At 37.1% G+C, this 27,324-nt stretch overlaps 1 protein-coding gene across 1 annotated transcript in view; it reads left to right on the plus strand.

Annotated features, from left to right (window-relative positions):
- ARL15 (ADP ribosylation factor like GTPase 15) overlaps positions 1–27,088 on the plus strand; it is a 214,680-nt gene extending 187,592 nt beyond the window's left edge. Inside the window, exon 6 of the mRNA XM_049794747.1 lies at positions 23,230–27,088. Coding sequence (XP_049650704.1) covers positions 23,230–23,382 — 153 coding nt within the window. The 3' untranslated portion in view covers positions 23,383–27,088. The remainder of the gene's footprint in view (positions 1–23,229) is intronic.
- The last annotated feature ends 236 nt before the right edge of the window (positions 27,089–27,324 follow it).

Genomic DNA, 27,324 nt, shown 5'->3' on the forward strand with positions numbered 1-27,324 from the left:
TCAGGTCAGCTAGCAATGCTTCAAGTCTTCATCTTTTTTTTTAGTCTACAAATCAACTTTGCTATATCACTTTTAGCTATTAAGGAAACACCTGTCAACAGCAAAAGACACTGACTAGCAGCCAGCAAAGTTGTGAATGGTTTTTGTAAGTATTTCTGTGTTTGGAACTGCTGGAATCCCTGTCAAGAGGAAAAAAAACCACTACTGGAAGTCATTTGCAATTTGCAGTGGAGGTGTACGGAGCACAGTACCCTCCAAGACTCTTAATTACTGCTTATCTTGATGCCACCAGTCACCTTCCTTCTGTTCTTTAGCAGACATCACAAATGCTTGGGGAAACAGTTTCCTTGGGTTTTTTCCTTGCCTCCTTTTTCTGGTTCTTGAGCTATCATTAGTTGTCATATTGTCTTGAAATAAGCTTGGTTGTGCTACCTTGCTGTGGTGTTCCAGAATTTTATACTGGCTTTTAAAATATTTTTTGAAGTAGTGAAACAAGGTGTTTCACTGTTCCTGCACTTCAGTTCATGTATCTCCAACTTGGTTTAGTGTAATACAAAAATTTTAATGGAACTACTAGTCATATTTTTTATTGGAAAAATAGGCCATGTTAATGATACTAATTAGGTAGTCATAGTATTGCTTTATATCAGATGCTCTCAATGGAGTTTCGATACTGCCATCATTAGAGTATTATCAGAGGGAGATTGTGGTGAACCTCTTACTTAAAGAACTTGAAGAATAATAAGAATAACACCAAAGAAAAGCAGTGCTATTTGACTTGCTTATTCTAGCTGTCTTTCTGTATGAAGATTTCATATCTCAGTTGTCTACATAGAAAATACCAACAGAGGAAAGTCCCTCTGTTGACTTCAGGTGGTACCTGGATCTTTTTCAAGAATATGGTTTTGAAAAATATTTGAGGAGTTGTTTGAGCTTTTTTGCAGCTTGGTTGATTTCTGTGTCATATTTGTGTGTATGTTTAGGGAGAGAATGAGGAGAACATAAGGGAAGCTCAGCATATAAACATCTTTCATACTATGATTTAATTGCCAAAGTAAGTTCTACCACGTAGTAAGCAGGAAACAAAAAGGAAGCACAAGTTACAATTCCATTGGAGTTCTTCCGCTGTGGAGTTTATTCATTCTTATTATTAAAAGATGTTCTCCCTCAGGCAGCAACCTCTCCCTTTGTCTGTATCATTTTTATCGTCTATTTGTGAAGTCAACTCACATACATGTGTGCATGCTTTACTGACCTAGAACGGGTTAATCAATTCACTAAAATAATCATTGCTTTAGCACAGCAAGGTGTTAGGACTCCAGGTTTTGTTCTAAGAGGTCCTCAAGAAATGCAAAGAAAATGTGTTTATGCGATACCTCTATAGCATTTGGTGTAGTTTGTTGAAGCATTTTAAAATAACATGTTAACAAAAATGAGTTGTCCAGTGTTAAACTGAACTGCATGTCTGTTCCCATTGAATGTCCCGAAGTTTCACTTCAGTCTGCTGCTAAAAGGCACTTATTTCTCATAGCTGTCTGCCAGAACACATTTAAATGATTTGAAAATAGTCTTGGCGGAGTGGCCCTACGAGGGGTGAATTAGTTCTGTGTACAGCAGCGGCAGGTTGGCCCAGCAGACTTCTTCTGACCTAGAAGGATCCTGAGTCACTGCAATCTGTTCTGTGGGAGATGGAAGGCAGTATGACCTGGCTCTTGGACACGTTTTCAGCAGTCGTGAGAAAACAGCCTGTGGGCTAAGTGATGCTATGGTTCGCCATGCTATTCCTGGCCTTGTGGGCTGTGGTGCTGTAGCAGATGGTTCTTGTCCAGTTGGGTGGATTTGAAAGATCAGAACAAGGTAAGCACAGGAAGGGCACTCGATTGAGGGGGAGAGGGGAAGGAATGAAGAGGGATAAACAGGCCATGTTTATTTTCTCCTTTTTCTTTGATATTTTTCCTTTCTATCTTTAAATTCTGTATAAATATATATAAATATCTTAACAAGTAAACAGTAAGACTGTTTTGGCTGGGGAGGACAACAAAAACCTACCGTTAATGTTTCCATGCTTGGCTAATGTTCTGACTTTCTGTTTGTATTTACTTGGAGCATCTTCAGTTGTGTTCATAAACTCTTCGTCCACAAACTTCTCAAATGTGTCAGTAGCTAAAATGAATTAATATTAGCTTTGTAGTGTCACAGAACACAAATGGGAAAGCCAGAAGAAGAGCCTGGTTTTTAAATACAGTCTTTTCGGTATTTAAATAAAGACTTCCTACAACCATAAAATCTGGCTTCTCAGGACTTAAAGTGTTTGACGTAATATAAAATCCAACTTACAAAATACCTTATACTCATTTTATAATCTATTATGAAAAAAGTAGTAATTTTATTTCTGAGACTTGCTATAAAATTCTTGACTAATGGGCCAGACATACTTCAAAATGCTACTTCTTGCAGCCACTGACAGAGACGTAGCTCTAGCTTGCAGCATTCATCTTCTGGACTGGGCAAATTTTCTGTGCATGGAACAGCTATTTTTACCTTGTTTAGACAGAGTTTGGTGGTGGGAGGTTTGTGTTTTGAGCTTTTTAGATAGTTTGGGATTTTAAAGTGGGAATTGTAGTTTCGCAGCAGTGCTTGCTATGTAATTATTGAATTATTGTCACTGATAGCCTGGAAGCATTGGGTAATGTTTTGATTCTGTTAAAGAATCTCCACATTCTGGAGAATATCAGCTTGAGAAATACAGATAGAATCTATGCTAAGTCTAGTCAGGTTCTTTTTTTTTTTTTTTTTTTTTTTTTTTTTTTTTTTAATTAGCTATAAATACTCTACTGTCTGCAGACTTTTTCACCACTGTGCATCTGACACAAGTCAGTTATATTGCTGTACACGTTTAAATGGTCTATTACTAGTCTGCTGCCAGGCACTAATAAAAATATATTAAGCCTCTGATCAGATTTTATTATTTTTCTCATTTTCTTTCTAGACAGTTTATGGTTCCACAGGATGCTTTAATTCGCAGTCATGGTGCACTGTTAATAGGCTTTAGTATCTTGTCTTCTTGGCTCCATGCCAAGCAGAAGTCTCAGCTGTCTTTTGAACAGCAATGCATGTGGCAAATACATAGCACTGGGACTCCTAATACAGCTCTGAATGTGGGGAAACGGGACAAAATTTGTTCAACTCATTGCAGTTTTTTATACGTAAATTTAGCCGTAAGAAAAAGATATATTTGCCAACAAAACATCATTTGCATAAACATGGTCTTACTCTATTTTAAACCCCTTGAATTTGCATACTCAAACTTATCTGGAAGGGATAAGAAAACTAGCACTTTATATGGTCATGTCACAGCGATGTGAAAAAAATTGAGAGATGTGGATAAGAAAGATGACTATTCACAACATACAGTTCATTTATATTGATACATACTGGGAAAGAAATCAGTCAAAAAATTCTAAACTTTCCATAATTCCAAATTATTGTAATGTACTGCTGCCCAATATTTGATCTGAAGAGAGACAGGTTATCTTTGTCTTCAGAGCAAAGCAGCCCTCTACACCTTTTTCTGTTGTTACCTGCCTGGCAGTCTTAACTTTTGGCTAGTTAACTGACTGAGAGCCTGGATGTATTCACTCCTTTATAAGGAATTTATGGAATAACTAAGTGATAAGCACTAATAATTCCCTATGTTTTCTAAAAAGACAAGGAACTAAGGAAAACCCAGAAACATGTCACAGCTCCTCACCAACTCACCTGTCTCATTCCCTTACTGGGGTCACAAGATGTGCCAGATCCAGGTGCTGCCAGAGCCCATTTGTAAGTGAATCTATTTTAGGTTATTTTAGGAGACAGTTTCTGTGTAGAAATGACAAGTTTCCTGAGCTTCTCCAAGGCACAGACTCAGAAAAGAACAAGTCTGAGCTGGTGTCAGTTCCTAAAACAAGTGCTGTTTTTCTTCTGGCTAGCCATTACCTGGCTGAGCTTATGCCAACATACTTGGGATGGGGGTGGGTGGGAAGAGTTGGAAAAAATTGCTTGCAAGTCGGAAGTGTTTACTCACCTGAGTAGGACTGCTCACAACTGGTAATCAAACACTTGATGAAATAACTCGCCAATTTGAGGATTTTAATCTCTACCTTCAGCTTTGTATCTGTAAAACTGGGAAAATAATACTTATTAAACTCACAAGGATATATGACATTTCCTTCATTAATACCTCTAATGTCAGATGGTATTCTTGCACAAAAGCCTTCTAGAACCCAGTGATTCTTTTTGAGAAAGAGATCTGGTGTCCCTATCATGATTTGTATCAATCTAGAGTTTATTTATGCCTGCATAAGTGATTCCTGAAGTAAATGTGCCCTTAAAATGAAAGCAAGCCATATAGGAGTAAATAAACTAAATTTGCTGAACTCATAATGCCCATGGGTTATGTGTTCACAAAAAAAAGAAAAAAAAAATCCAAGATCTGAATTTTAATTTTATTCAAGACATGCTTTGAATGTATTGCCTTCTCTCTAATTATGGTATGCGATTCTAGATATTCTGTTAGCTGCACAGTAGATCCTGTAACTGAGTATGAGGATGGTGAATGTTACCATGTTGTTTTATTAGCCATGCTTTCAGGGAATGTCATGATGATGATTTGCAATTGGTAGTGGTGCTGCTGAACTAGCACGAATAGTGAAGTGATTTGTGTTTGGCAGTGGCATTCTTAAATGAGCATGAATCATATAAACTCACTCACGTTGAAGCTTTTTCAGATTAAGGTGGGTCTGAAAGACAGTATTATAGTATTCTATTAACACCTGGTGTTAAAAGTACTATTTGCAAAATACTTTTTTTAACCTCTGGACTGTGTCCCAAAATATGGGCTTTATGGAATGAGAGATTTCAGCTGACTTCTGAAATGAATGGGAATCACTGGAGATAAACAAGCAGCTGTAGAGGAAGGTGGAGTTCTCATACATCAATGCCTCGTATCAGCCTCTTGCAATTTCCAACAAACAAAATTAATCTGAAACTAATCATGATCTGAACTTTCTGCTTTGACTTCTATGTCTTTCTCTCTGTCTTGACGTGTTCCTAATGGACCATGTCTGTCTTTTGCTGCCTGTTGACTCTATCCTTCACCATTTCTTCACCTGTTCCTACCTTCCTGGGCTCTTTTTTGAGCTGAATTAGCAAAGAGAGAAAACATTATAAAAACGCCAACTGTGTAGTCCCCTTGGCTCTTCTTACTTCCATTTCTGCTGGCCAAACTTGACTTAATTTTGATGTATGCCCATGACTGGAGCTCCAATCACCATGTGTCTGTGGAGCGCTTCAGTCCTGTAGCATTTGCCTTTGTCCATGAGTCACATGGACAATTCTACTGCTACAGTGAAGTTTGAATAGCAAATGAAGCAGACTGAGCTCATGGCCAGTGAACACAAAGACAATTTGCCCGACTTGTTCCAGCTGGCCAGTCAAAACAAAGAAGGTCATCCTTTACCCCTGGAGTCTGGAGTAAACTTTTTCCTGTTTGACTGCTGCAGGTATGACAAATTCTCATCCTTCATCCTATCTGCAGCTGGATATTCGCTTGTCACTGGCAGCCAAAGGTGGGCTGGCAGCTCTCCAAGTCAAAGCTCTACCCTGCACATGTATTTTAGACATGTTCAGTCAAAAGTTTGCTATGATTCTGACTTTGAACTTAAATCAGGAAGGAAGTAACAGGGCTTTCTGGGAAAGCCTGATCAAGAAGCTGGGCATAACTGTCCAGCTGCAATACACCGATACTCTGCGTACAATTTAATTATCATAATCTGTAGCAACAACCTTTAAGATAGTGCATTTTTTTGATTGAAAGCTAATGTCAAAAAATCAGTTTCTCAGTGATCAGAACAGAACGAAGCAGACTCTCCAAAACTCGGAATATAATGAAATTATTGAAAAATAATTGTCACACAATTACATGTGGGGTACTTTTGCAGTGCAGACAACTCTGAAAAGTGGAGCACTCCTAAAGGTGAAGAAGAGCAGTCACACTAGTGCTGTCAAACATCTCAGCTGTGTATGGCTTTAGGGCAAGTTTCAAAAAGCACAGGTGTCACTATGTCCAGTTGTAGGTTGGCAGTAATTAGCAGCTGGCCCAACTGCTTACTTGCCATTAAAATCTATGCCTTTGTCATTAATTCTTAATAGGGTCAGTAAGTTGTTTTGGTCTGTCAGACCAGGTTCTGCTCTCAGCAGTAATATTAGTGAACTACAATTTTGTAAATGTCATGGGAGAGTGTGGCTGTCCAGACTCTGCTGCCTGTCTGCTAACTTGCAGCTCAGTCCTAGGGAATGACCCACTGTTAGTTTTCCAAAGGGACCAATTTTTTTTTCTACAGTTCTATAGTTTAAAAAATTGTATTTGTACTAGTCTAATGGATTGTTAAATTGTCCCCATTACATGGATCTGTAAGAGCAAATGTGCTCTAATGCATTTTTAATTAGTTGGTGAAAATTAAATGATTCATTTGAGATTATCTTTTGCAAAGCAGATTAAATTAGGACAGGAATAATCAAACATTAATTATTGAAAAATATTTTACTGGTAAGCTCTCTGCTAAACACGTTATACTGCAGATGTGTGATAGGGAAAATAAAACTTCCCTTTCTGTAACTGCAACTCCAAAACAGGTAAACTGTACCTATATCACTTGCCGTATAGTCCTTAAACATAACCTGCAGGTGAGCTTTGCAAAGCAAATCCCATCTTCTTCCTGTGAAGTGTGTTTTTTAGAATTGCGGGAAACCTCCTTATCAACATTGAATTAACAGAGGTGCAAAATCCTTGTTCCATTTTTTTTTTTTTGGTGGTACTGCTTTAAGGAGTAGATAGCTTTTACTTGCCTTACTTGTGTACAGAAACACAGTAGTTCAAGATTTATTAAATATATATCTAACATTATAGCGCTATAAAACTGAGTAGGTTATAGAGGGTGGTAGTTCTCTTTTACAGTACAAGCTTTGTGGCAAACCTCCTTTTATTGCAAATACTGACAAGAGATTTTAGTTTTGGGGTTGCCACCTTGTTGATTCCCTTTGCTTTCATATCAGCTTTCCTGCTGTTGGTAGTTGGCTGTCAGTGCAGCTCTATGTTGTTGTTGGTTTTCAAAAATCGTCTGAGGAAAGACAGTATGTTTTGCTTGATTAGTACATGAGGAATCATAGCACACAAACATCAGCAAGGGATTCAAGAAGTTAAGGGTGTCAAATATGAAGATTTTCTCCTGAGAAAAAAAATCACCTGCTGTCCAGTAGGACAGCCACATAAAAAGAATTCAAGTATGAGCAGTCCGGCTAAAACAGTCACAGAGAATTTAAAGTGTTTTCTGAACTGAAAACTGTTGTACTGGATAGCCAGAAAGCTGAGCCATCCCCAGGTGGACTTGGAAGCATCCAACCCAAATATGAAAAGGAGAATTAGCTTCCAAAATAAATTATTAGGAGTAGACATTTGTAGTAGGCAAAGCCAAATATGTTTTCCCTCTTCTGCTTTTATATCAACAGATGATGGAAATTACCTAGTTTATACTGAAAATGTTGGAATGTGATAGTTGAGCAGAGTTGTCGCACCTGTGTTATGCTTTCCTGGTCGTCTAGACATTCCAGCCTCCGTTCATTCCTGCAGATCTGAATCCATCACCTGTGCTTAATACTTACATCTGTTTAAAAAAAGTAAATACTCCTCCAAATGGTGTGTCATGTACATGCTCTTCTAACTTCAAACAGGCCTTTAATTCTCTTGGGTTATGTGAAGTATATTGGTGTCAAGATAGAAAGATTACTTTTAAGAAACCAGGTGTTCAGTCTCTCTGTCTCTCTCTCCTTTTTTTTTTTTTTTTTTTTTTTTTTTAGTAGACCTACCCATACATCAGAGTGAGGAACTGTGTATTTTTGACTATGGTACTGCAAGTTTTTCAAACATATCTATGAAGGATGCTATCCAATTTGCTGTAATGATTGTCCATTTGAATGTCCTTCTTTGTTGCAATATGGCTTGCAACAGCTAATGCAATTTCCTTCTCTTGAAAATGAATCTTATTCCATCTTCAAAAAGATAAATTTATTCTTTGTACTTGAGACACTGATACCACAGTTCACTCCTCTTTTCCATACCTCAGTCATCTGTCATCTTTCCAAAGCTTCAAAACTCTCAAGAGAGTACAATGCACGTCAGATGTGAGAAGAGTGCTGTCTCAGTAAGATTGACCTGATCGGGAAAATTCCCTTCTTTTCTTCTTCTCCCCTTTCACCCGAAATGACTCCTTCAGGAAACATCTAATCCTTCTGTAGCTCAGTGGATCAAAGTGCTGTATTGTTGGATCTTAATCACATATGAATGGCTCCAGAAGGGATCAGAGCTCTCTTTGTTCATTAGAGGCTTCTAGGCCAAAACCAGTGCCAGCAGCCATAAAGGAAATATGTAAACCTCTTTTTGGTCATTCAGTGAACCGTGTCACTCTAGGCTTGACCTCCACTTCTTTGCACAAACTTCCTTCTGCAGGAAGGTGGCCTAGATCATGGTCCTAAAATATATTAATACTAGCAATTGTACGGAAAGGGATTTTTTTTTTTCAGTTTGATGTCGCTCTACTAATTTTTCTCCTCACAGTTTCCTGCTTCTGAATATCCTCAGCTTTAAGTACAAACTAGGATTCAAAATGTTCCAGATTTATCTGTATCAGATAAAGCCATGGTCTATATCACTGTGGTATGCAATCTGTAGTGGTTTTTTTTTTAAAAAAAAAAAGTAAAAAATCTCAGAAACCACTGCTAGCTGGGACACACGTTGTTGCCCTCTACTCTTGCCTCTGATTTGGAAGGGTGCCTGTTGTGAGGTTAGTAGCATGCAGCCAAGCCCAGTGCCCTATGGAGAAGTCTGAACAGTAGCTCCAGTTTCTACCAGTATAACGAAATAGCTTTAAAATATGTTTGAATGGGCAATGAGTAATTAAATTAAATCATACTATTCCCTCACAAAGAATACTTACAAGAAGGAATCTATTGTGCCTGTTATGTTGTTATTTCCAACAGACAACTCCTGTTACACTGTCTCTCCTTCCTCCTCACTTTTCCATGCAGACAGTCATTCACTTGTATATATTGTTCAGTTTGCACAGGTGTGTGATTACAAATGAACTTGAGTCTAACTTGCAGTGGTAAACATCTGCTACGCACAAGCATGTGCCAATATCAGAGCGTAAGACTATAGGCGTTTTTTTTTCTTCCTGTAAAATGGGTTTCTATTGTACTGGATGTGTACGTATCTCCTCAGATTCAGACTGGTAATGGGTAGATGAACTGTTTGTGAAAAAAAAATTACCTGACCAGGTGTTTTTGCTTCTTTATAGCCCCTCAAGATGTCAGGAGTGCTTAATGAGGCAAAACAGTATTGGATATGACATTAACAAGACATTGTATTTGTCCTTTTGCTTCCGTTGGTTATTTTTGTGCAGCCATTTTAAAGATAATGTCACTTTACTTTTCTATATGATACAAATTGAGATTTCTTCTTGCATGTAGAGCAATCCATAGTTGATAGCTGAAGTGCAGTCCTGTATCTTTCTTATACTGTTGTATCAAGCATAAATTACATAACTGATAATAAACTTACTGTCATTTCTGAATGTTAGTAGTGAAAGGAAGATAGAGAATGAGAAGTTGCATGTCATCCAGGGTATTTGTGCACAAACACAAGTGTTGTTTATTGGGTTATCTGTCTGTTACTGCCATGCTTTAAAATGTCATCCAGTGAAGAAGGAAAAACAAACAACTTAGCTGATCAATCATATACTGTGGGTAATGAAAAGCAAATAATTGAACTGTTGATGTTCACCCTTTAAGTTAGAAAATTCATTGTGCAAGAGAAATGACTGAGTGTGTTCACAGAAATAAGGATTGGTTTTTGTATGAGCTGTGAGCATACAGGCTGTATGAGTAGAACAATATAACTTCAAATATGGTTTAATTGTTTTTTTATCTTCATATACTGTATCCATAAATACCGACAAGGCTAAAAGAGAAGGAATTTAGTGTTTTAACTAATACTTATGGTAAAATTCACAAAATTCACATGTTAAGCTTTAATTAAAAAATGGAATATGCAAATCCTACTATAAGTGTTATGGTGTTGCATTTGTTTTGTATAAAATAAGCAGAACTGGTCTCTCCCCTCCCCCAAGAATAGCTGAAGATCCAATCAGGCCACCAGCTAGTGAACTTTTTTTATAGAATCCAGTTGTACTTGTCTGTCCTGCATTTGTCTTTAATCTAAACCCAGCTGATTGCATTTATGCCTTATTTTTACTGATAGATCCTGTTAATACATTTTAACTCTTACCCAGGGATAAATGAACAATTTTCGTTTCCTGAGACAAATGTCACTGTTTCACCTTGATTTTTCTGAGCACTGTCCACTTTTCAGTATATTCTGCTTCAAGCATTGTCAAGTCCATTTGCAGATTTGTGCTTTCTAGTTGGCAAACATCAAGCTGATACACTACCAGCTGGGCTGCAATTTTTTTCATTTAATATGATGTAATTTCTGCAGTGATGGATTAGACATCTTTAGAAGCAGGATGTTTTATTGCTTCTAAGTCAGCTAAAGCCATTTTATGTGGTTGATCTCTTCACACCTCTTTCTACTTCCCCTCTCCAATTCCTGCTGCACTGCCTGTGGTCTGACTGACATGATGATGACACTGTCCTTCCTATTAATCTGTCTACAGCTGGGTTTATAGAAGAGCATGGCTGGTGGCACTCTTCACTGGATGTTAACTGCTGTACAGTGTAAAAATACTTCTTTACTGAAGGTCTGAGAATTTGATTCTTCTCCAAAACAGTTTTGCAGAGGCAGGATACTATATTTTCCAGCTTTTCTGGAGCAATGTATAGAACACTTTATTTGTTGTATTGCTTTTAAAAAATCCCTATTCTTAGTACTTCATCTTGTAATGAGGTAATTTCTTTTTTGAGAGGATAATTGGAAGTGTTCCATTAGTAAGATTCCAATTTTAGCTGTTACCAAGTAGACTTTTTTTGGTTTAAGTCACTAAAGCATCTGTGAATTATTAGCAATGTACCATTAGCACACTGATTCGTTATAAACCAATAGAACCATTTCCAGTTATGGAAGCAAACACAAAACATTACTTTGCAAATTCTAGTCTGTTCAGTAACCCTGGCATCGTCTATCTGTGCGTATTTATAGGACCATGCTAAACATTCAGATCTAAAATATTACTGAAGAATGTATTTTTAGCTTTGTTTTTTTTAATGTGTTCAACTCCGTGACCTCCTTGCAATAGTCTCTTCCTTTTCTTTGAAGTCTGGATCACTGTAAGTTGAAAACTGAGTCCCTGAGCTGGAGATTGAGGAGTATTCAGTAGCTTGTTGCTAGTTATCCCCTTTTCATGCCACCCGCTCCCTAAAAGGCAAAACAAAATAATACTAAATCTAACTGGAAGTGTCAGGTGTAAAACCACAATATAGTGCTACTTTCAGACTACAGAAAAATAGCAGCTCAGATTTATTTTTGGTGTTTATGGCTGGAAGGTGTTCTGTTTGTTGTTTTATTGTCTTTGTACTACTTTGGAGCTGTACAGGCTGTGGTGGAATAACACTAGAACCTATACTGTACATCCTGGCATAGAAATGGCAGAATAGTCTAATTGTATTAAACCTTTCAGTTACTGCCCTACAAATGACTATTTGTTTTTGATGAGTTTCTCATTCAAGTAACCCTCAACCTCATAAAATACTAAACTCATACTGAAACCTACGCTTTATAATGCCAGATTTTTTTCCCATTTTCAGTTTACGCAGTTAACTTGTATCAAGTTTAAAAATAATGCTTTAAAAGAATCAATTTCATGGTGAATGCATCTAGTCAAACAAGTAATTTAAACAACATCTTACTCGTGTGTAGCAGACCATTTTACAAGTAACTGAGAGTTTTACAAGCCTGTGTTTCAGACAGGATAATTGGCTGTTTCTTATATGTGAGTTTGGGATTTAAACTCATTAACTTCAATATACAGAACCTTTCCTGGCCTGGTGTGGAGTATTTAGTTAAGGTCTTTTTAGCTGTAGTCATATTTAATAGTTCATTACCAAGAAGTGGTAAAATGGTGCAAATTTCAATTATGTTCTCAAAAAGCTAGTGACATACACTATTACCTTTTAGCTTGTCACTAGTGGTCAGCAAACTTGTGGTGTTTTCTAATGTAAAGAAAACTCAATTAGTAATTGCAAATGTGCAGAATTAAGACTTATCTTGAGCACCAGAACCCCAGAATTTAACAAAGTGATTATACCTTCATTAGACCACAATTTTGAATAGGTAGGTTACTCTGTGAGTGGGGAGTGCTTAGAAAAATCTGTTGCATTAAGATATTTTAGTCAACTGATATTAGACCACAATTTTGAATAGGTAGGTTACTCTGTGAGTGGAGATTGCTTAGAAAAATCTGTTGCATTAAGATATTTTAGTCAACTGATATTAATCTTCCCATGCTCTTAAAAAATTAATGTCAGCTATATATTCGCCATATATGATTTCCTTTCCAGTGAGAAGCTTACCTGAGGTGTAACACTAGGATGTGTTGGTAAAACTGTGAGTCATATTCAAGAGGTAGAGGGAAGGAGCTGCCTGTCAACTTGCAGAAGCTGGGTTTCCTTTTCTGCTGGAATCACTTGACAAATACCTGCTTTTGTTTTTCATTGATACAATCATGACAATTGGGGCATCACCAGAACATAATCTTGCTGCCTTGCAGGTGCTTTTCTTCAGAAATAATCTGGCTTTCCAGTGACACTGTAAAGGCACTCCACAGTCTTAGGTGTACAAAGGGAAGGCGTAATTCACTTAATCAAAGTACCAATAGCTTTATTACAGATCTTGTTTTAAGGACCTTCAATATTATTATCAGTAGCCCTCCTTCAAGGAGGCCATAAATTTTATAGATGCTGTCTGTCTGCCCTAGAATTCAGGCATTCTTTGGAGAAGAGTGTGGTTGCTTTCAGTATGGGCTTTTTTTTATGTAAAGGTTGATATCCTTCCTGCCTGAGATATCAGTGGATCTTTCTTCTTTTATGTATATGCAACTCTTGATCTACTGCCTATTATTTCATCTTTTTACTTGAAGTGTGGGTCAGGATAATGTAGGCCAAGTGGTATCTTGATGTGGTAAGTGAAGAATATTTATTACTTTTTTGCTTGTCCCTTCCCATGGGACCTTTTCACTAAAAGACTTCTCAGGTAGAACTCCCTCCTGCAGCCTGTGGTAATGGAAGGAATAATGCTGGAGCTTGGAAAAAGAGAGATTCTAGCCTATTACCTTTAAGTTCAAGAGTCAAAAGAACCATATAGTTCTTCAGCATCTCAGTGTATTCACTGATCTTCTCCAAGTCCCTCTGGTCATTCCGGGCTTTTCCAGCATCATTGCTGCAAACCTCTGCATTAGTTCACTAATGTTGCTTCCCGATACTGGAAATAGTTCAGTTATCTGGCTTAAAACGTCCCCTCTCAGTGTACTAAGTGCTCCCTTTTTTCTGTATCTATGATTGCTCAGGCATATCCTAGCATTTTAGAGGTAGCGGCGAACTGGTTTTTTACATGGAGGTTCTCTGTGCCCCCGTGTACAGAACCATGTCTGATTTTAGCTGTGTAATTCACCTCTTGGTATCCTTGTGCTTTGTGAAGGGATCTGGAAGCTGTGAGGGGCCTTACTCAAGCAAAGTCCTAGTCACAGAGCATGAAGGGATTCTGCCATATTTCTAGGTGGAAAGTTATTAAATATCAAGAAATGGAGATGAGTCTGGAGCTGCCTGGAATACTAATTATAAGCAGTGGCTTCCTGTTAGTTTGGAAGCATTCACTGGTGCTTCCAGAGGCCTGGACATAGCAAACCTAAAGCACAGATTTGCCTCTTCTAACAGCAGGGCAAGGACAAAATCTCAGCAGCAGCTCCTGCAGAAGTCCCTGGCACTGGAGGAACGGGGGGGGGGGGATGGTCACAGAGCCTGTGGCATTCTGGCAGCCAGGAACTGAAGCTGGCAGTGGCAGGGTCTCTGGGAGCACTTTTTGCTTTACGAGTATTGCATGTTAACTTTTTTCAAGATGGATTTATTTCACAGATTCTGTTTTTGAAGCATAAATGGTTAATTGCATTTAGTTCTGGGCTTGGATTCCATCTGTGTGGACTTCGCATAACTAATAATACTCCCATCAGCAAAGGACCTGAAGGGAGAATGAAACCATCCTACATTTATACGCTCTGCTCTGTACCTGGTATGGAACAAGTGAAATAGGCATGACCACTGCCTGATCTTCTGTGCATGAGAGCACACATCTTGTAGAACTGCAGCTACTGCTGAATAAATGGCTTTTCTTTTGTGTTCATACAGGCTGTTGGCTTGGAATGGTTTCAGCAGTGTAAATGTGGCGAACCAGCCACAAAGCCCTTAGAAATCCTGTTCTTTGCTATTGATACAAGAATACATGTCCATACAGTGTTTTGGTGCTTTGCAGACGTGGGCACGGTGTACAGATGTTATTTATTCAAGTGCTAGATGTATATACATGTTCAGACAAATGCAGATGAATCATCACATATGCACCTCTCCAGAAAATACTGTTTAACTGTTATCTGAAGAGAAAACATGCCATTTGCAGAAGGGATGTCATAATAAGGATTGATCTTTGGACTTCTCATTATTCTAAAAGTTATTTTGACATTCAACATCACAGGTAAACTTTTTTTGGGGGGAGGGGTGGGGTGTAAAACTCAGCACTTGTGTACCAGTGTCTTAGATTTTGTTACTAGTTGAAACCACAGTCTCTAGTTAAATCTAGCATATTTTGCTGCTGAAATCCATGTACTCTGTTGTGTTATATTCTGAAGTGAAGTGAGTATCTGCAGTCTACTGGGAAAAAAAATAGTATGAAAACTCTGCAAGGCTCTGAAGGATACCTGTTTAAAAGTCTTTAGTGTTGAGTTTCTACTAGTTATTTGTATTCCTTGAGTTATTCAACTGAAGATGTAACAAAAGAACAAACGTGTGTGAGAGAAGGTAGAGGAGATGAGTGGTGGTATAGTAAAACTTTTTAATATGTTTCTTGTTTAACTTATCTTTGGATATGCTCCTTTTTTTTTTTCTTCTTCTTTTTTAACAGATTAGGGCAATGATAGTAATTTAAACAAATTATCCTAAGTTTAAATTTGACTTAAATTCAATCAGTTATTTTTGTTATATCTTAAGAATATATTTGGATATGCTGAGAACACAGTTACGTAGAAAATTGTTCTTATATGCAGTAAATTGACATTTTTGTGTCTTTGTAGTACATGGGGAAAAAAATGTGAATTTTGGATGTCCTCCAAATAGCTGACTTTAACGGCTAATTTTCACCATTACTCTTTAGGATTTTATATTCTAACACTTGAACTGTAAGTACATAGCTGCCAGTATCTGTTGGAACCCAAAGTACTTCAGAAAACACAGTGGGTAAGAGAGGAAGTAATAGGAGCAGTAACTTAAAGGGGTAGTTGTAGTCCTCTATTAAATGTGATGTCTGATTTCCACTTCTGATTAATTCTTTGGAATAAATTAAAGAATTAAAGCTGTAAATGCTAAAAGAAAATACTTTACTGTGCTTTCATTGCACACATTTTTGTACAACGCCTCCTTTTCTGTTCTTGTTTTACTTGTCGCTCAAGAAGGGATGCTGTTTTGCTCACTCAGGGATTGGATATTGTGAGCCCTTGTCTTGTTTGTCCAGCCCAGCGCTGGTTGCATGAATCTTCATCTGGAAGTCTGGTTTTCTCTATATAGATATGCTGCTGCAGTTCTCATGTTATCTTTATGTCTTACAGTTGTAGGAAAAGCACATGCTTATATAAACAGAATATGCTGGGAGAATAAGACACAGAAGGCAAAGCATAGGTGTATGTTTTTGGCAGCTACCCGATTGTTATTATTTCTTTTGAACAAATTAACAGAATGTAACCAAAGAAGTCTAATATGCTGTGGTATGTTGTTGTGTGGTAAAGACTTGCATGAAAAGAGCTGATAGATGCTAGTAGCTCCTAAAAGCCTATCTTTGCTTCCATCCACATATATGCAAATCTCAGTAGTACTTCTGCACCCTCAGCAGTTTTCTGTCCTCACTCTCATCCGTCTTATTTGTCCCAGGCCCAGACCTGTTTTAACATGACCATAGTATCTGTATAAAAAAATACTTAATCTATTTTAAAAAATTCCCACTCTCTTCATCCTGATAGATGATGCAATATTTTATATTTTACAGTAAGCTCCCCTCAGTATTCATCTTCCAGCTCTCTAGCTCATTCCCCTTTTTCTTGTCTCACACTTGCATTTGCCAGTACTATGTGCTCTCTGTTTGGAACAGCGTGTCTGTGCTGATTTGCCAGGCATCCTATTTCTTCATTCAGAACAGTTAGGTATCTTCTTTAAAATACAGCAATCACTTGCAATCCGAAAAGTGTAGCATCTTGTGGCTACTGGAGGTAACAAGGATGGAAAAGTGCATCTGTTATACAGAGCACCATGTAAATTATTTTGTGGAATATGTATATAAGTGACTGTACTCTGCTTTATAAAGACTTACTGGCCAAAAATATTGGCCAGGTCTGTTGCAAAGCTAAGTAGAAAGTTCAGTTGGATGCGTTTCAGGTAATCTTTTGTGAAAAGCAACATTTAAAAAAAAAAAGGAAAAAGAAAAGAAAAAGATTGGAAAACTGTACAAACTAGAAATACTAATTCATAAATCATTCACCACTACCTGTGAGGAGTTGTACAAAAAGGCCTCTGATGGTTTTGAAATCTTGAGTAGAGAAATAGCTTACCTTGCCATCACACAGAAATGCTGAAGACCATCGTCTTGGGTTTTCTTTTGGTTTTACTTCAGCAGGTCATAATTTAAAAACCAGAAAAAAAGCAGCTCAGTTACATAATTCTGATTATCATAATATGTACTTAATTGATTCATTGCAAGTTTTTAACATTGCACGTAGAGACTTTGAATTCAGCAGCACATAGAAGTCAGCTGTCAATGAAATACTTAGCTTCAAAGAACTAGAATTTAAGAGCATTTCTATGGCTGATAGTGTTGTTTAACCTCAACTGGCATTTGGGAATAGCCCTGTGCATAGGTTGCTCCAGACCACAGCATATCATCACCCCTTCACATCAGCTGAGACACTTTCATTCCCTTCCCTGCTGTGTAAGGGGTGTTCCATATGGAGTCAATAAATACTAGGAATAGGTGTTTTAGGAGGAGTGCTTATGAGACATAGGTGCATTACAAGAATCCCTCTAGACATGGATGAGATCACTGTTAAGAAGAAGCATATGAGCAGGCACACGTGAAGTATCTTTTCAGGAGGATATGAAGTGTCTCTGTAGGAAGAATAAATGTTACGAAACTTCTGCTGACAGTTTTGCATGTTAGAGCAGCTGTTCTGGTCAGACGAGGTCCTTTTTAGCCAAGTGGGGTGTCAGATAAAGAGGCTTCTAGCAGATTTTTAGGGAAAAGCATGAAAGTGTTAAGTCCTGTACAACAGTGGATTGAGATAGTTGATTTAAGATGAAGTGGCTACCGATCCATTCCACCCACTCTTATAAATCACTATACTCGGAACAGGACCAGCAGAAAAGCGTGCACAGCAGCTCAAGAGGCTGTGCAGTTTGCAGTCCAGCACGCTAACGTATACTTGAGTGGACTTCATTATACTTTTTAGCAGCAGTGGTGATATAAGCAATGGGTTCCACTCTATGGTTAGTAGGTCAACATTTGTGGTTTCTATTTAATTTGCCAGAGTTTCCTTTCTTTTGTTTTCTGTTTTCCTTTTTTAGATACAATTTCTTTTACCTCTAATACCATCCTTTTCCTTATTGCAACTGTTGAAAGCTTTTTTTGTGTCTTTTAAAGTCTTCTGTAGCAGTATAAATATACTCTGAGCCTCTAATTATGGTATTTTTTTCTGTGCCACCTGCAAGCATTTTACCTTTTTAGCTGCACAGTTGATTTTCTTTTAAGTTACTCATTTTATGTAGTTTCCCTTTTTAAAACGTAATGCTATGTGACGGACTTTTGGCTTTTTCTCTTCACCAAATATACTGAATTTGCACATGCTTTAGTCGCTGTTATAGGCAACTTGTCTGTTGTTCATGGACTTGGCAATCAAAATTGCCTTTTTCTCCTGCATCTTCTAAACAATTGTTCCAAAAGGCAGATTTTTATGATGTCTGAAAAGGTAGTCTCAGCGTCACAGCTCAATGAATCTTTTACCGTGTAAATATGGGGAACACCAGTCTCCCATTATTACTGCATTTCTTGTTCATGCAGATTTCAAATAGATGAATGAACGATTTTGTGTGGTTAATACATGGATTCAGCAAATTAGGTAGTTTTAGTTTAATTCATACTTCCACCAGTCACCCTTTTGCAGTAATACTTGATTAATCCTGTAAAAGTCTTTGAAATTTAGACTAGTGGGGACACTGATGTGACTGTGCAGCATTTGGTTAGATATAATGTACATGTGTTGTTACTTTTTTTTTTTCCTAATGAAATTGTTCAGTAAAACAGCAATGGATGAAAAAATATTTTATCCATAAAATTCTCCAAATACAGCCCGGTACTGCAAGTGACTACCTGAATTTTGTATTTGTTTACAACAGATTAATCAGAGTGGGTTGGAAGCCTTTTTGTGTTGGTGAAATTTGGTATTAAAATTTTGAATTTGAATTAAAAATAATACTTTCAATCAGCTTTCTTTCATGTTGAGTAATAGATAGAAATGACTCTGTATTCATATATTACAGTATCTTAAGTTTTCCTCTACGTCTTATGTTCATGTGTGTTATGAACTGGCTAGATGAGGTTCAGTAATAGAACATACAAAAGCTTTCAGCAGGGCCTGGTTACTCAGCTTATGTGTATCAATTTAGTAACATCAGTTCCACACTGCTATGCTAATTTACATCAGGTGAGGTTCTGGGCACCAATCCTTTTATTGTCTCTTGACTTTTCTAGCATGTAGGTTAAGCAACATTTGATAACCATATGCTTAGTGTATTGTGCCAGTAGAATAGGACTTAGAAGGTGGAGTGTGGGAAGAGTGGGAATAATTGCAGGCGTGTATTGTTAGATTTTATTGACTTCAGAATGTGGCATAAATACAACGTCAGCTTCTCTATAAGAGAAGGCCCCCATGTGGAGTGAAGACATACAGTGAGACCCTGTAAAATAGTAAAAAAATCTTAAAATTATGTGGATTCAATTGATTGTATTTTCTTCTAAGGTTGTGTCTTAAAAATATAGCAATCCCAAAGTAAACACTTAAAAATCCAAAGCCAGTATGTAAATGCACATCTAATGTGTCAGACATCTGAAGCACGTTTGAGTCTTTATAGTTTGCTCCAGCATCCATGAACAGACAGAAAACTTTTCGCCATTTATGCAAGAGATAAAAGAGCTTCTCTTAGGAACTCGCCTCTTTTGTGCTACTAAGATTGAAGAGAGCTGTAAAACAGTTACTGCTGATTATCTGATTATGCCAGAACTACCTAGGTGAGTGAGTATTTGGAGACTTTCAGCTTCCTTTGGATATTTTGGTGATTAGTGTGCATCTTCTTAGGAAATCTGGTAGGGAATGAGTGTGAATGATGGTCATCAGGCCAGAAAGCAACTAGAGAAATGAAAGTGGATGGAGAGCTGAGAGCATTCTAGTGGAAAAAACTGTATAAACAGTGTTGGGCATCTGATTGTGTCAGTCTATTTTCATGTAGTTGTTTCATCTCTGGCATGTAAAAAAGCAGATCCTTTTTAAGTTTAAAAAAACTTACTTGTTTTTAGAACTGAATGACATCTTCTGAGTTAAATGGGGGAGAAGTTATAGTAAATTGGAAAATACTTATGTCTGCAAACTTCTTTCTGGAAGTTTCAAAGTTGTAGAGCCCGCTTGCAAAACTTTAGGCTTTAACAAACTCCATTGTGGTGTGAAGTTTAAATGAGGAAATACAGTAACATACCACAGAGTGTCCCTTGGGTTGTGGAAAATCAGTTCTGTGCTGCTTCTGGTTTAGTTATTTATTATTTGTAAACCAATTAGTGTTATTTTTCTGTATTTGGATTAAAGACAAGTCATCTAGCAAATCTTTTTTTCTCTCTAGGTATGAACAAAATAGCTGTTACTTATGTGAATATAAACAGTTGTGCTTTCATGCCATTATCAAAACTTCCCATTTCAAAAGCCACTGCTTAACTATCAATTTAATTTCAGCATCCATCTAGGGCCTATGAATGCAGATACTGTGAACTGTTCCTTAGACGTGGAAAATGATGACAACACGTTGCTGATTTTGTTACATTTTGCTAACACATTTAGAAATAGGAAAAAATAAATTTTAATCAACATCGGGTAGCCAAATAAATAATTTATCTGCAAAATTTTTTTCACTAAATCAATTGATGCTGTTTTACTGCTAAAATAGAAATTCTATCTTGGCATCTGCAGTCACTGAAATATAGCTTAAAGTCATTGTTTTTCTTGGCTACAGGCTACCTTGGTAAGTAAGCAATATCGTATTTGCCCACAAATGCACAAGACTCAGTGCTAGTCTGCTTACTGCCATCATTTCCTTACATGTTTCTAGTTATTTACTGCTTTTAAACCGAAGTACTCTCCTTACAATGTAATGACCTTTTCCTAATAATTTCTTCATATGGTATAGCCTTAATTCAAGAGGCTATGTAAATAAGATAGCGGACAGCCTTCAGTGAGCTCAAGGGGCTGATGGCAATAGTCTTCCAGCAGAGGGGGTGTGGTGGACATCCTCTGGGTTGTGGGTCTGAAACATCTCAAATTACTCAGCCATATTTGTCAGCTTAACACCAGCAGGCTACTCTATCAGCTAGCTGCACTGACACCTTGCTTTGTTATGCTTCTGTGCAGCTTTTACTTCCTTCCCTATTTAGCAGTCAAGGAAGCTGTTGCTGAAATAAGCAAGAGAGCTTTCTTATCCTGCTTCTCCAGTACTATGATTGTTGCCATTAATTCAATATATTAAGGGGGAAAATTCAATTTGGTGTCACTTCAGCTGCTGGAGACATTGCAATACCACCCTTACAAAGATCAGTATTTAGGTTCTGATCACATATGACCATGCTAACACATCAGATATTAATATGGCACTGATACAGCAATACTAAAAAGTAGGTATGCTGATATTAAAATACTGGTTGTTGAAGTCCCATTTGTTTCAACTTGTACGTTTTCTGAAATTTGTTTGAGGGGAAGTGAATGTCAAGTACCACGCTTATTTTTCAAGCGTTTGCAGGTAGTTACTGTTACAGTTCTGCTTTGTTGGAAATAGATTTTAAAAGGTTTCACCTGTATCTTAGCTGGGGAAGCAGAAGTTCCCATCTCAAAATCACCATTATTTTCTGATATTTGTCACTAAACATTCTGCTTAAGAAAACCTTTCTGCCACACTGTCATGGTTGAATTCTGATTCTTGTCAGTTGATACAACTACAGTCAGTTTCTCTATTAGAATATATTACTGGTTAAAACTGTTGTATACACACTATAAGAGCTGCATAGAGGTGTTGCACGTTGTTTGGGCTTTGGAAGCCTTTTCTTTTTTTTCTTTCTTTCTTTCTTTCTGTCTTTCTTTCTTTCTTTCTTTCTTTCTTTCTTTCTTTCTGTCTTTCTTTTTTTCTGTCTTTCTTTCTTTCTCCCTGCACATGGAGCCTTACACAGTGGGGCTCCAGTTGCCTGTCTAGGGCCTCTGCTGCCTACCACAATATGAGTAGCTGTTCCTGTTGTGCATATTTGTGGTACGGTCTGTGATAAAGGAAAATTAAGAATATTTGGCAATAATTACAAGGAACAAGAATGTCCAAACTAAGTCAGCACTAAATATTTCTGTTGGCGTGTTGACAACAGCAAGTACTGATAGATATAATTTTGGATGTAAAAACTAAATGTCTATTTTGACAAGTTAAACAGGAGTAGACTTTTGAATCAAATACTATCAAAGACTAAAATTTTGATGAAAACAGTAATCTGTGGACCAAAATAACTTGCAGACTGCTGTCTTCTTCTAAGAGGCATCAAAATTATGTTTTGATATTGTACTTGCTATTTTGAAAAGTGATTGGAGTGTACTACTAAATGAAAATCTTTTCTTTCTCAGTCTTTCTGTGGCTCTGTGTTTCTGCCTTGACAGTTGGTGTAATTAGTGTCAGTGGCGATTGGTCTTTCCAAGAAAATGCATCTTCCTCAGTTGTTTTGTCAAGGCTTATAATCACCTTAAAATTTTCAGTTCTATATTACGTCATATTCTTATGCCTCTTGCTGCACAGTTGCTGCAGAAGTAAAAATTGAATTAATTTAATTAAAAGGTTTCCTTCTTTATCACCATTATTAGGTATTATAGGTAAGCAGCTGGAGTCTGCTGGAACGTGCTGGATTTTGAACTAAGAGGATTGTAGAAAACCATCATGTCTCATGTATACTACTTATTACTATCCCAATCACTTTAGTGTGCTAGTCTCCTATGTTTAATTCCATAAAAACTATCTGGTTTTGGAAGAATTTTTATTTTTCTAGTGTTCTCAAGGTCATTAAGAAACCCTCTGCTATAGCACACTTTTGACTGGAATGTTTAGGATTTGTACATTTTCAACAGTTAATTTGTGTAGCTAGAGTAACCTGCTGACAAATTCTGCATCTTAAGTGTTTACCAATAGGGGTATGATGAAACATACAGCTTTAACATTAAAATACAATCGTAACCTAAAATTTCTTAGTTACTTTGGCTGTTCTGGCTAAGTTTTTGAACACTTGTTTTGTGTGCTTTGCTCTTTGCCTTAAGTCCATATAATTCTTCTCCAGACCTCCCATGCTGTTAAACGTATGGGTAGAATGGTGGCTTCCAAGCAGGTCACTCACCCCTAAAGAAAACACTTTCAGGTCACATCATATAACCTGTATTATAAGAACAGCTGTGGGTAAGATTCTAAAAATGAGTATCCTGATCTTTTTACATGGTTTTTTTTTATGTTTTGTTTTGTTGGAGTTTTTTTAGATGAGAGACAGAGAGTTGTCATTAGAATATTAATACATTGGTCTCTTCTTTTTTTTTTTCTTACTAGATAAAAAAATATTTTGAACTTGAGCCACTTGCACGTGGAAAGCGCTGGATTCTTAAACCCTGCTCCTTGGATGATATGGAGGCAGTAAAAGACAGCTTCTCCCTTCTAATAAACTTGCTAGAAGAGAGAGACTTCGAACCTTCAAGAATGTGAAACTTAAGAGAGAAGAGTGGTTCTCCAGCCATCACTGTACCTGCACGTTCTGCTCACAGCTTAATTATGGTGTGGTATCAAGACTGTACTTTGATATGTTGTTTATACAGTTAGTGCAGAATGTCCTTTTGTTAAAATAAATATTCTGTGAATCAGGTACACAACTATTTCCAGTAAAGTTGTCTACACTACTGAAATAGGGAGTTGCTCTTTGTTTACCACTATTTCTGCACACTGCATGTTGCTTTCTTGTGTTGCGATCATCCTTGATAGGAAACTTTACACGCACAAAAATAACAATCTGTAAAGGAGGAATTCTATCTGCTACCTTGATTTTTAAAAAATAACTAATGTCTTAAGGATTTGTGAGACTAACTTGTATTAGCTTGTTTACTGACCCCACAGTATGGAAAGCACAGGCTCTGAGAACCTTAATAGGATACCTTAAAGGCAAGCAGTTTCATGTTAATGCAAAGGTTAGTCCTGAAGTTTTTCTGAGTGAAAATACAGTTTAAGTTAGTTGATTCCTCTTCTAAAGTCACAGCATAACCTTGTCAAAGGCAGAACTGTTATTTTGCTGAAAGTTTCCTGAAAGGTAAATTAGCAAACAGATGTGTGCGCATAACAGTATTTGGGAAAAATAGGTGACATAAACAGGTAGTCTAAGTAACAACATTTTTAGAAAACGTTCAAAGTTAGATAAAGTAATAATTTTCATTGAAAGTAGTTTTCCGTAAGAGAAGCAAAGCAAATGTCTGTTAATTCAGCTGTAGTTAGAAGTGTGACTGATTTTAAATAAGGATTGCTTCCTTTATCACTCAGTCATAGAGTACTACTGTTATCGTAACATTGCCAAGGCATCTATACCATAATTAAGGGCCTTCCAGTGTTTGTACTATAAGCTTCTCTTTTCAAGGTTTTATAACTTGTTCTTTCCAACTTCCTCTGGGCTAGATGTTACTTAGAAGACAAAAAAGTATTCACTGGGAACAACATTTGTAATACATTTGGAAAAATCCCATTTGGTTCCAGTAACACAGTGTATATTTCCTCTTTCCAAGTTTTCCCCGTTGTAGGTTTGCAGTTTTTTGGCTGCCTTTTGCTGATTTTTTTTTAAAACCTTATAAACTGATTTCGTCAATTAAAGAAACATGCTGGTTCACTTGTTCACCATTAAGTCAGTCACAACAGGGTATGTGCAGATCAGCCACTGAACTGGTGCACACCTTGAATGTTGTGACTTGTGCATTCAGCTACACTTGTGCATGAGTGTCTGCAAACACAAACTGTAGTGATGTGTCAGTGGTTCCTCATCGATTCTGCTTGTGTTTTGAAACAGTAACTCCTTTTTTCAAGGCAACATAGCTTTCCACTCCGAGCATTTATTTTTTAAGTTTGAAGGTTATTGAAGTTTCTCACTAGTTTATTTGGGAATAAGGAAACAGCAATGATCAGCTTTTAAAGGCATATAAAAGCTATTTCTCTATTACTTGCAATTATACTCTTTGTTAAACAAAATGGTTTTTATATTTTTTTGTTTACTTTTCATTTTCCATGGATACCTTGCATTGCTCCCTCAGAATTCTATCTGTCCAAGTGCATGGCCTGATGATCACTGGTTTAACTTGCCTTGTATTATCAGAAAGAGGCTAGGAAAACTGGTAAGCTCCCTGCTTAATTTTGCAATAGAATAGGCAGAAAGCCTGAAGGGCACCTCTTCTTGCTTTGTTTTCTTCTCTTTCTTGTCAGGTCAATTGCCGCACTCCTAATACTCCTGGAAATACCCAAGAACTGGAATTCTTTATTTCAAAACACAGAGAGGAACCCTATGTTGGTTTGGTTCTCTCTGCACAGTTTAGATGGGACCCAACTGCCCATCAGTTTCCCTTGTATGGGTTGAGGAAGCTCCTTTCCCTGGATTTAAAGAGGAACCGAATCTAATTTACAGTTCCAAACTCTCTCTTAGCTGACGTGAGCTTAGAGACTACAGAGTCCCCAGATTTCCGCATGGTCCCCAGATTTCTGTCCTGTTTAGGGACAATGACAAATTAGAAGTGGTGGGGAGGAGTGAGAGGATTATTTCCCACAGAAGGCAGGCAGTTTGGGGAGGCAAAAAGAGGGATTCAGAGCTTTTACTGCTTTGTCATTGAACATTAGTTAGAAGATGAGAGGTAATTTTTTTTTACTGTTTTTCCCCTTCTTTCCCATATTAAAGTTATGGACCAAAACATACAGCAAAAGAAAATAAGCCCAACTGTATTGCATTCTTAAAATCTTATTTGTACCATCAGTGGTCCAAAAACTTCAGAGTTTCCAAGTTACATTTTGGTCGTGATTTCCCAACTATGCACTGTTGGAAGGTGCTACATGATTAACATGCAAAAGATCCAAGTAGCTGATGGGAACATGGCTTTGGAATATGCCAGTGGCCACTTAGACTAGGACCTTTTGATGCTTAATGCTTTATCTTTAGGAAAATGCCAACTGCACAGGAGCAGTGATTTTTTTATTATTTTTTTTTTTTCCAGAATGATTTTGAATATGCTTATTCTTACTAATACAGTGATCATTCCTCACCACAGGTTGAAACAGTACCTCATAACTGCTTGGGCTAAGACCAACGCTTAACTTTTCTTTGAATGTAGTTCTTCTGTGGTTTTGTGTTGTGGGTGGACTTAATGGATGTGTACCCTTTTAATGTCTGTGAACACCTTCACCTTTTTATGGAGGAATTAAAAATGTTCATAGCAGCTCACATCACACTTCCTTCTCTAAAGTGTTGTTGAATGCTCTGGCTATGGTAGAATATGTAAGCACCATGCATTTATTATTCAGATGACCATCTCAATTGTTTCTTTTTTCTTCTTTTTTTTTTTTTTTTTTAATCTTCTCACATATGTTCATCATTTAGGTGAAATAAACTTGGGCACTAGGCTCTACTTTCCATGCAAGTTCATTAAGGAGTGAACATTGTCTTTTTAAAAAAGATACTGTGCTTTAATGTTCTTTAGCCATCTGTTAAATTACTTTGTGTGTGTATGTGTGTGTATGTGTATGTGCCCACATTGGGCTTCTTCTCAGACCTGTGGCTGTCTGCAATGTCTCAGCCGTCAGAATGAAAACATTATCAATCAGTATCCAACAACAGCTGGTTTTGACAAGCTTCTGTCTGCTGCCTAATGCTTTACAACTTGTCAATGAGACCTCTTTGTCTACTTGCTCTGAGCCAGTAATCTTACTACTTCCATGTTGTGTCCTGTACTTGTACTTCTAGCATTTGTATGGAAAAAAGTTAAATCTTAGTGGGTTTTGATATTCTTTCTTGCTGTATAATGCTCAATGTGTATCTTAGCTTGCCTCTTCAAATGCTCTATACAAAAATCTGTGATGTATTATTTCATTTCAGTTCTTGCATTTCATTATATTTATAGAAGTTGCAGATTTTTGTACTGTATTAGTTAATACAGTTGCCTTTTTGTAATGGCAATTAATTTATATTACAAAATTTTGTATCTTTACTGTAGTCAGAAGTATTAGTTAACTGCCATATTATCTTGACTTTATACTAAAAATACAGTGTCTATACACAGAAGCTGACCCATTCAAGTGGACAACTGCTGACATGAGGAACTTCTACTGTTTGTGATTTATACATGATTTCCACTATCAAAAAAAAAAAAAGAAAAGAAAAAAAGAAAATAAACACTGTGTAGAGTTGAGTTGCTAAGTTTGGATTTCTTGAATAGTAGCCAGTTTGGGAGTGTGGTGTATTACCTTGATTTGGAATCTTCAAGATAAATTATTTACTCCTAGATGAAAACAAATATTACTGTATAATCATTGCTAAATTATACATAGTTACACATTTACACACACACACACACACACACACATATATAAAAAAACTTCCAAAAATTGGGTGATTTATTTCCACAGCAAGAT

Source organism: Accipiter gentilis, chromosome Z, assembly GCF_929443795.1.
Source record: "Accipiter gentilis chromosome Z, bAccGen1.1, whole genome shotgun sequence".
NCBI lineage: Eukaryota > Metazoa > Chordata > Aves > Accipitriformes > Accipitridae > Astur > Astur gentilis.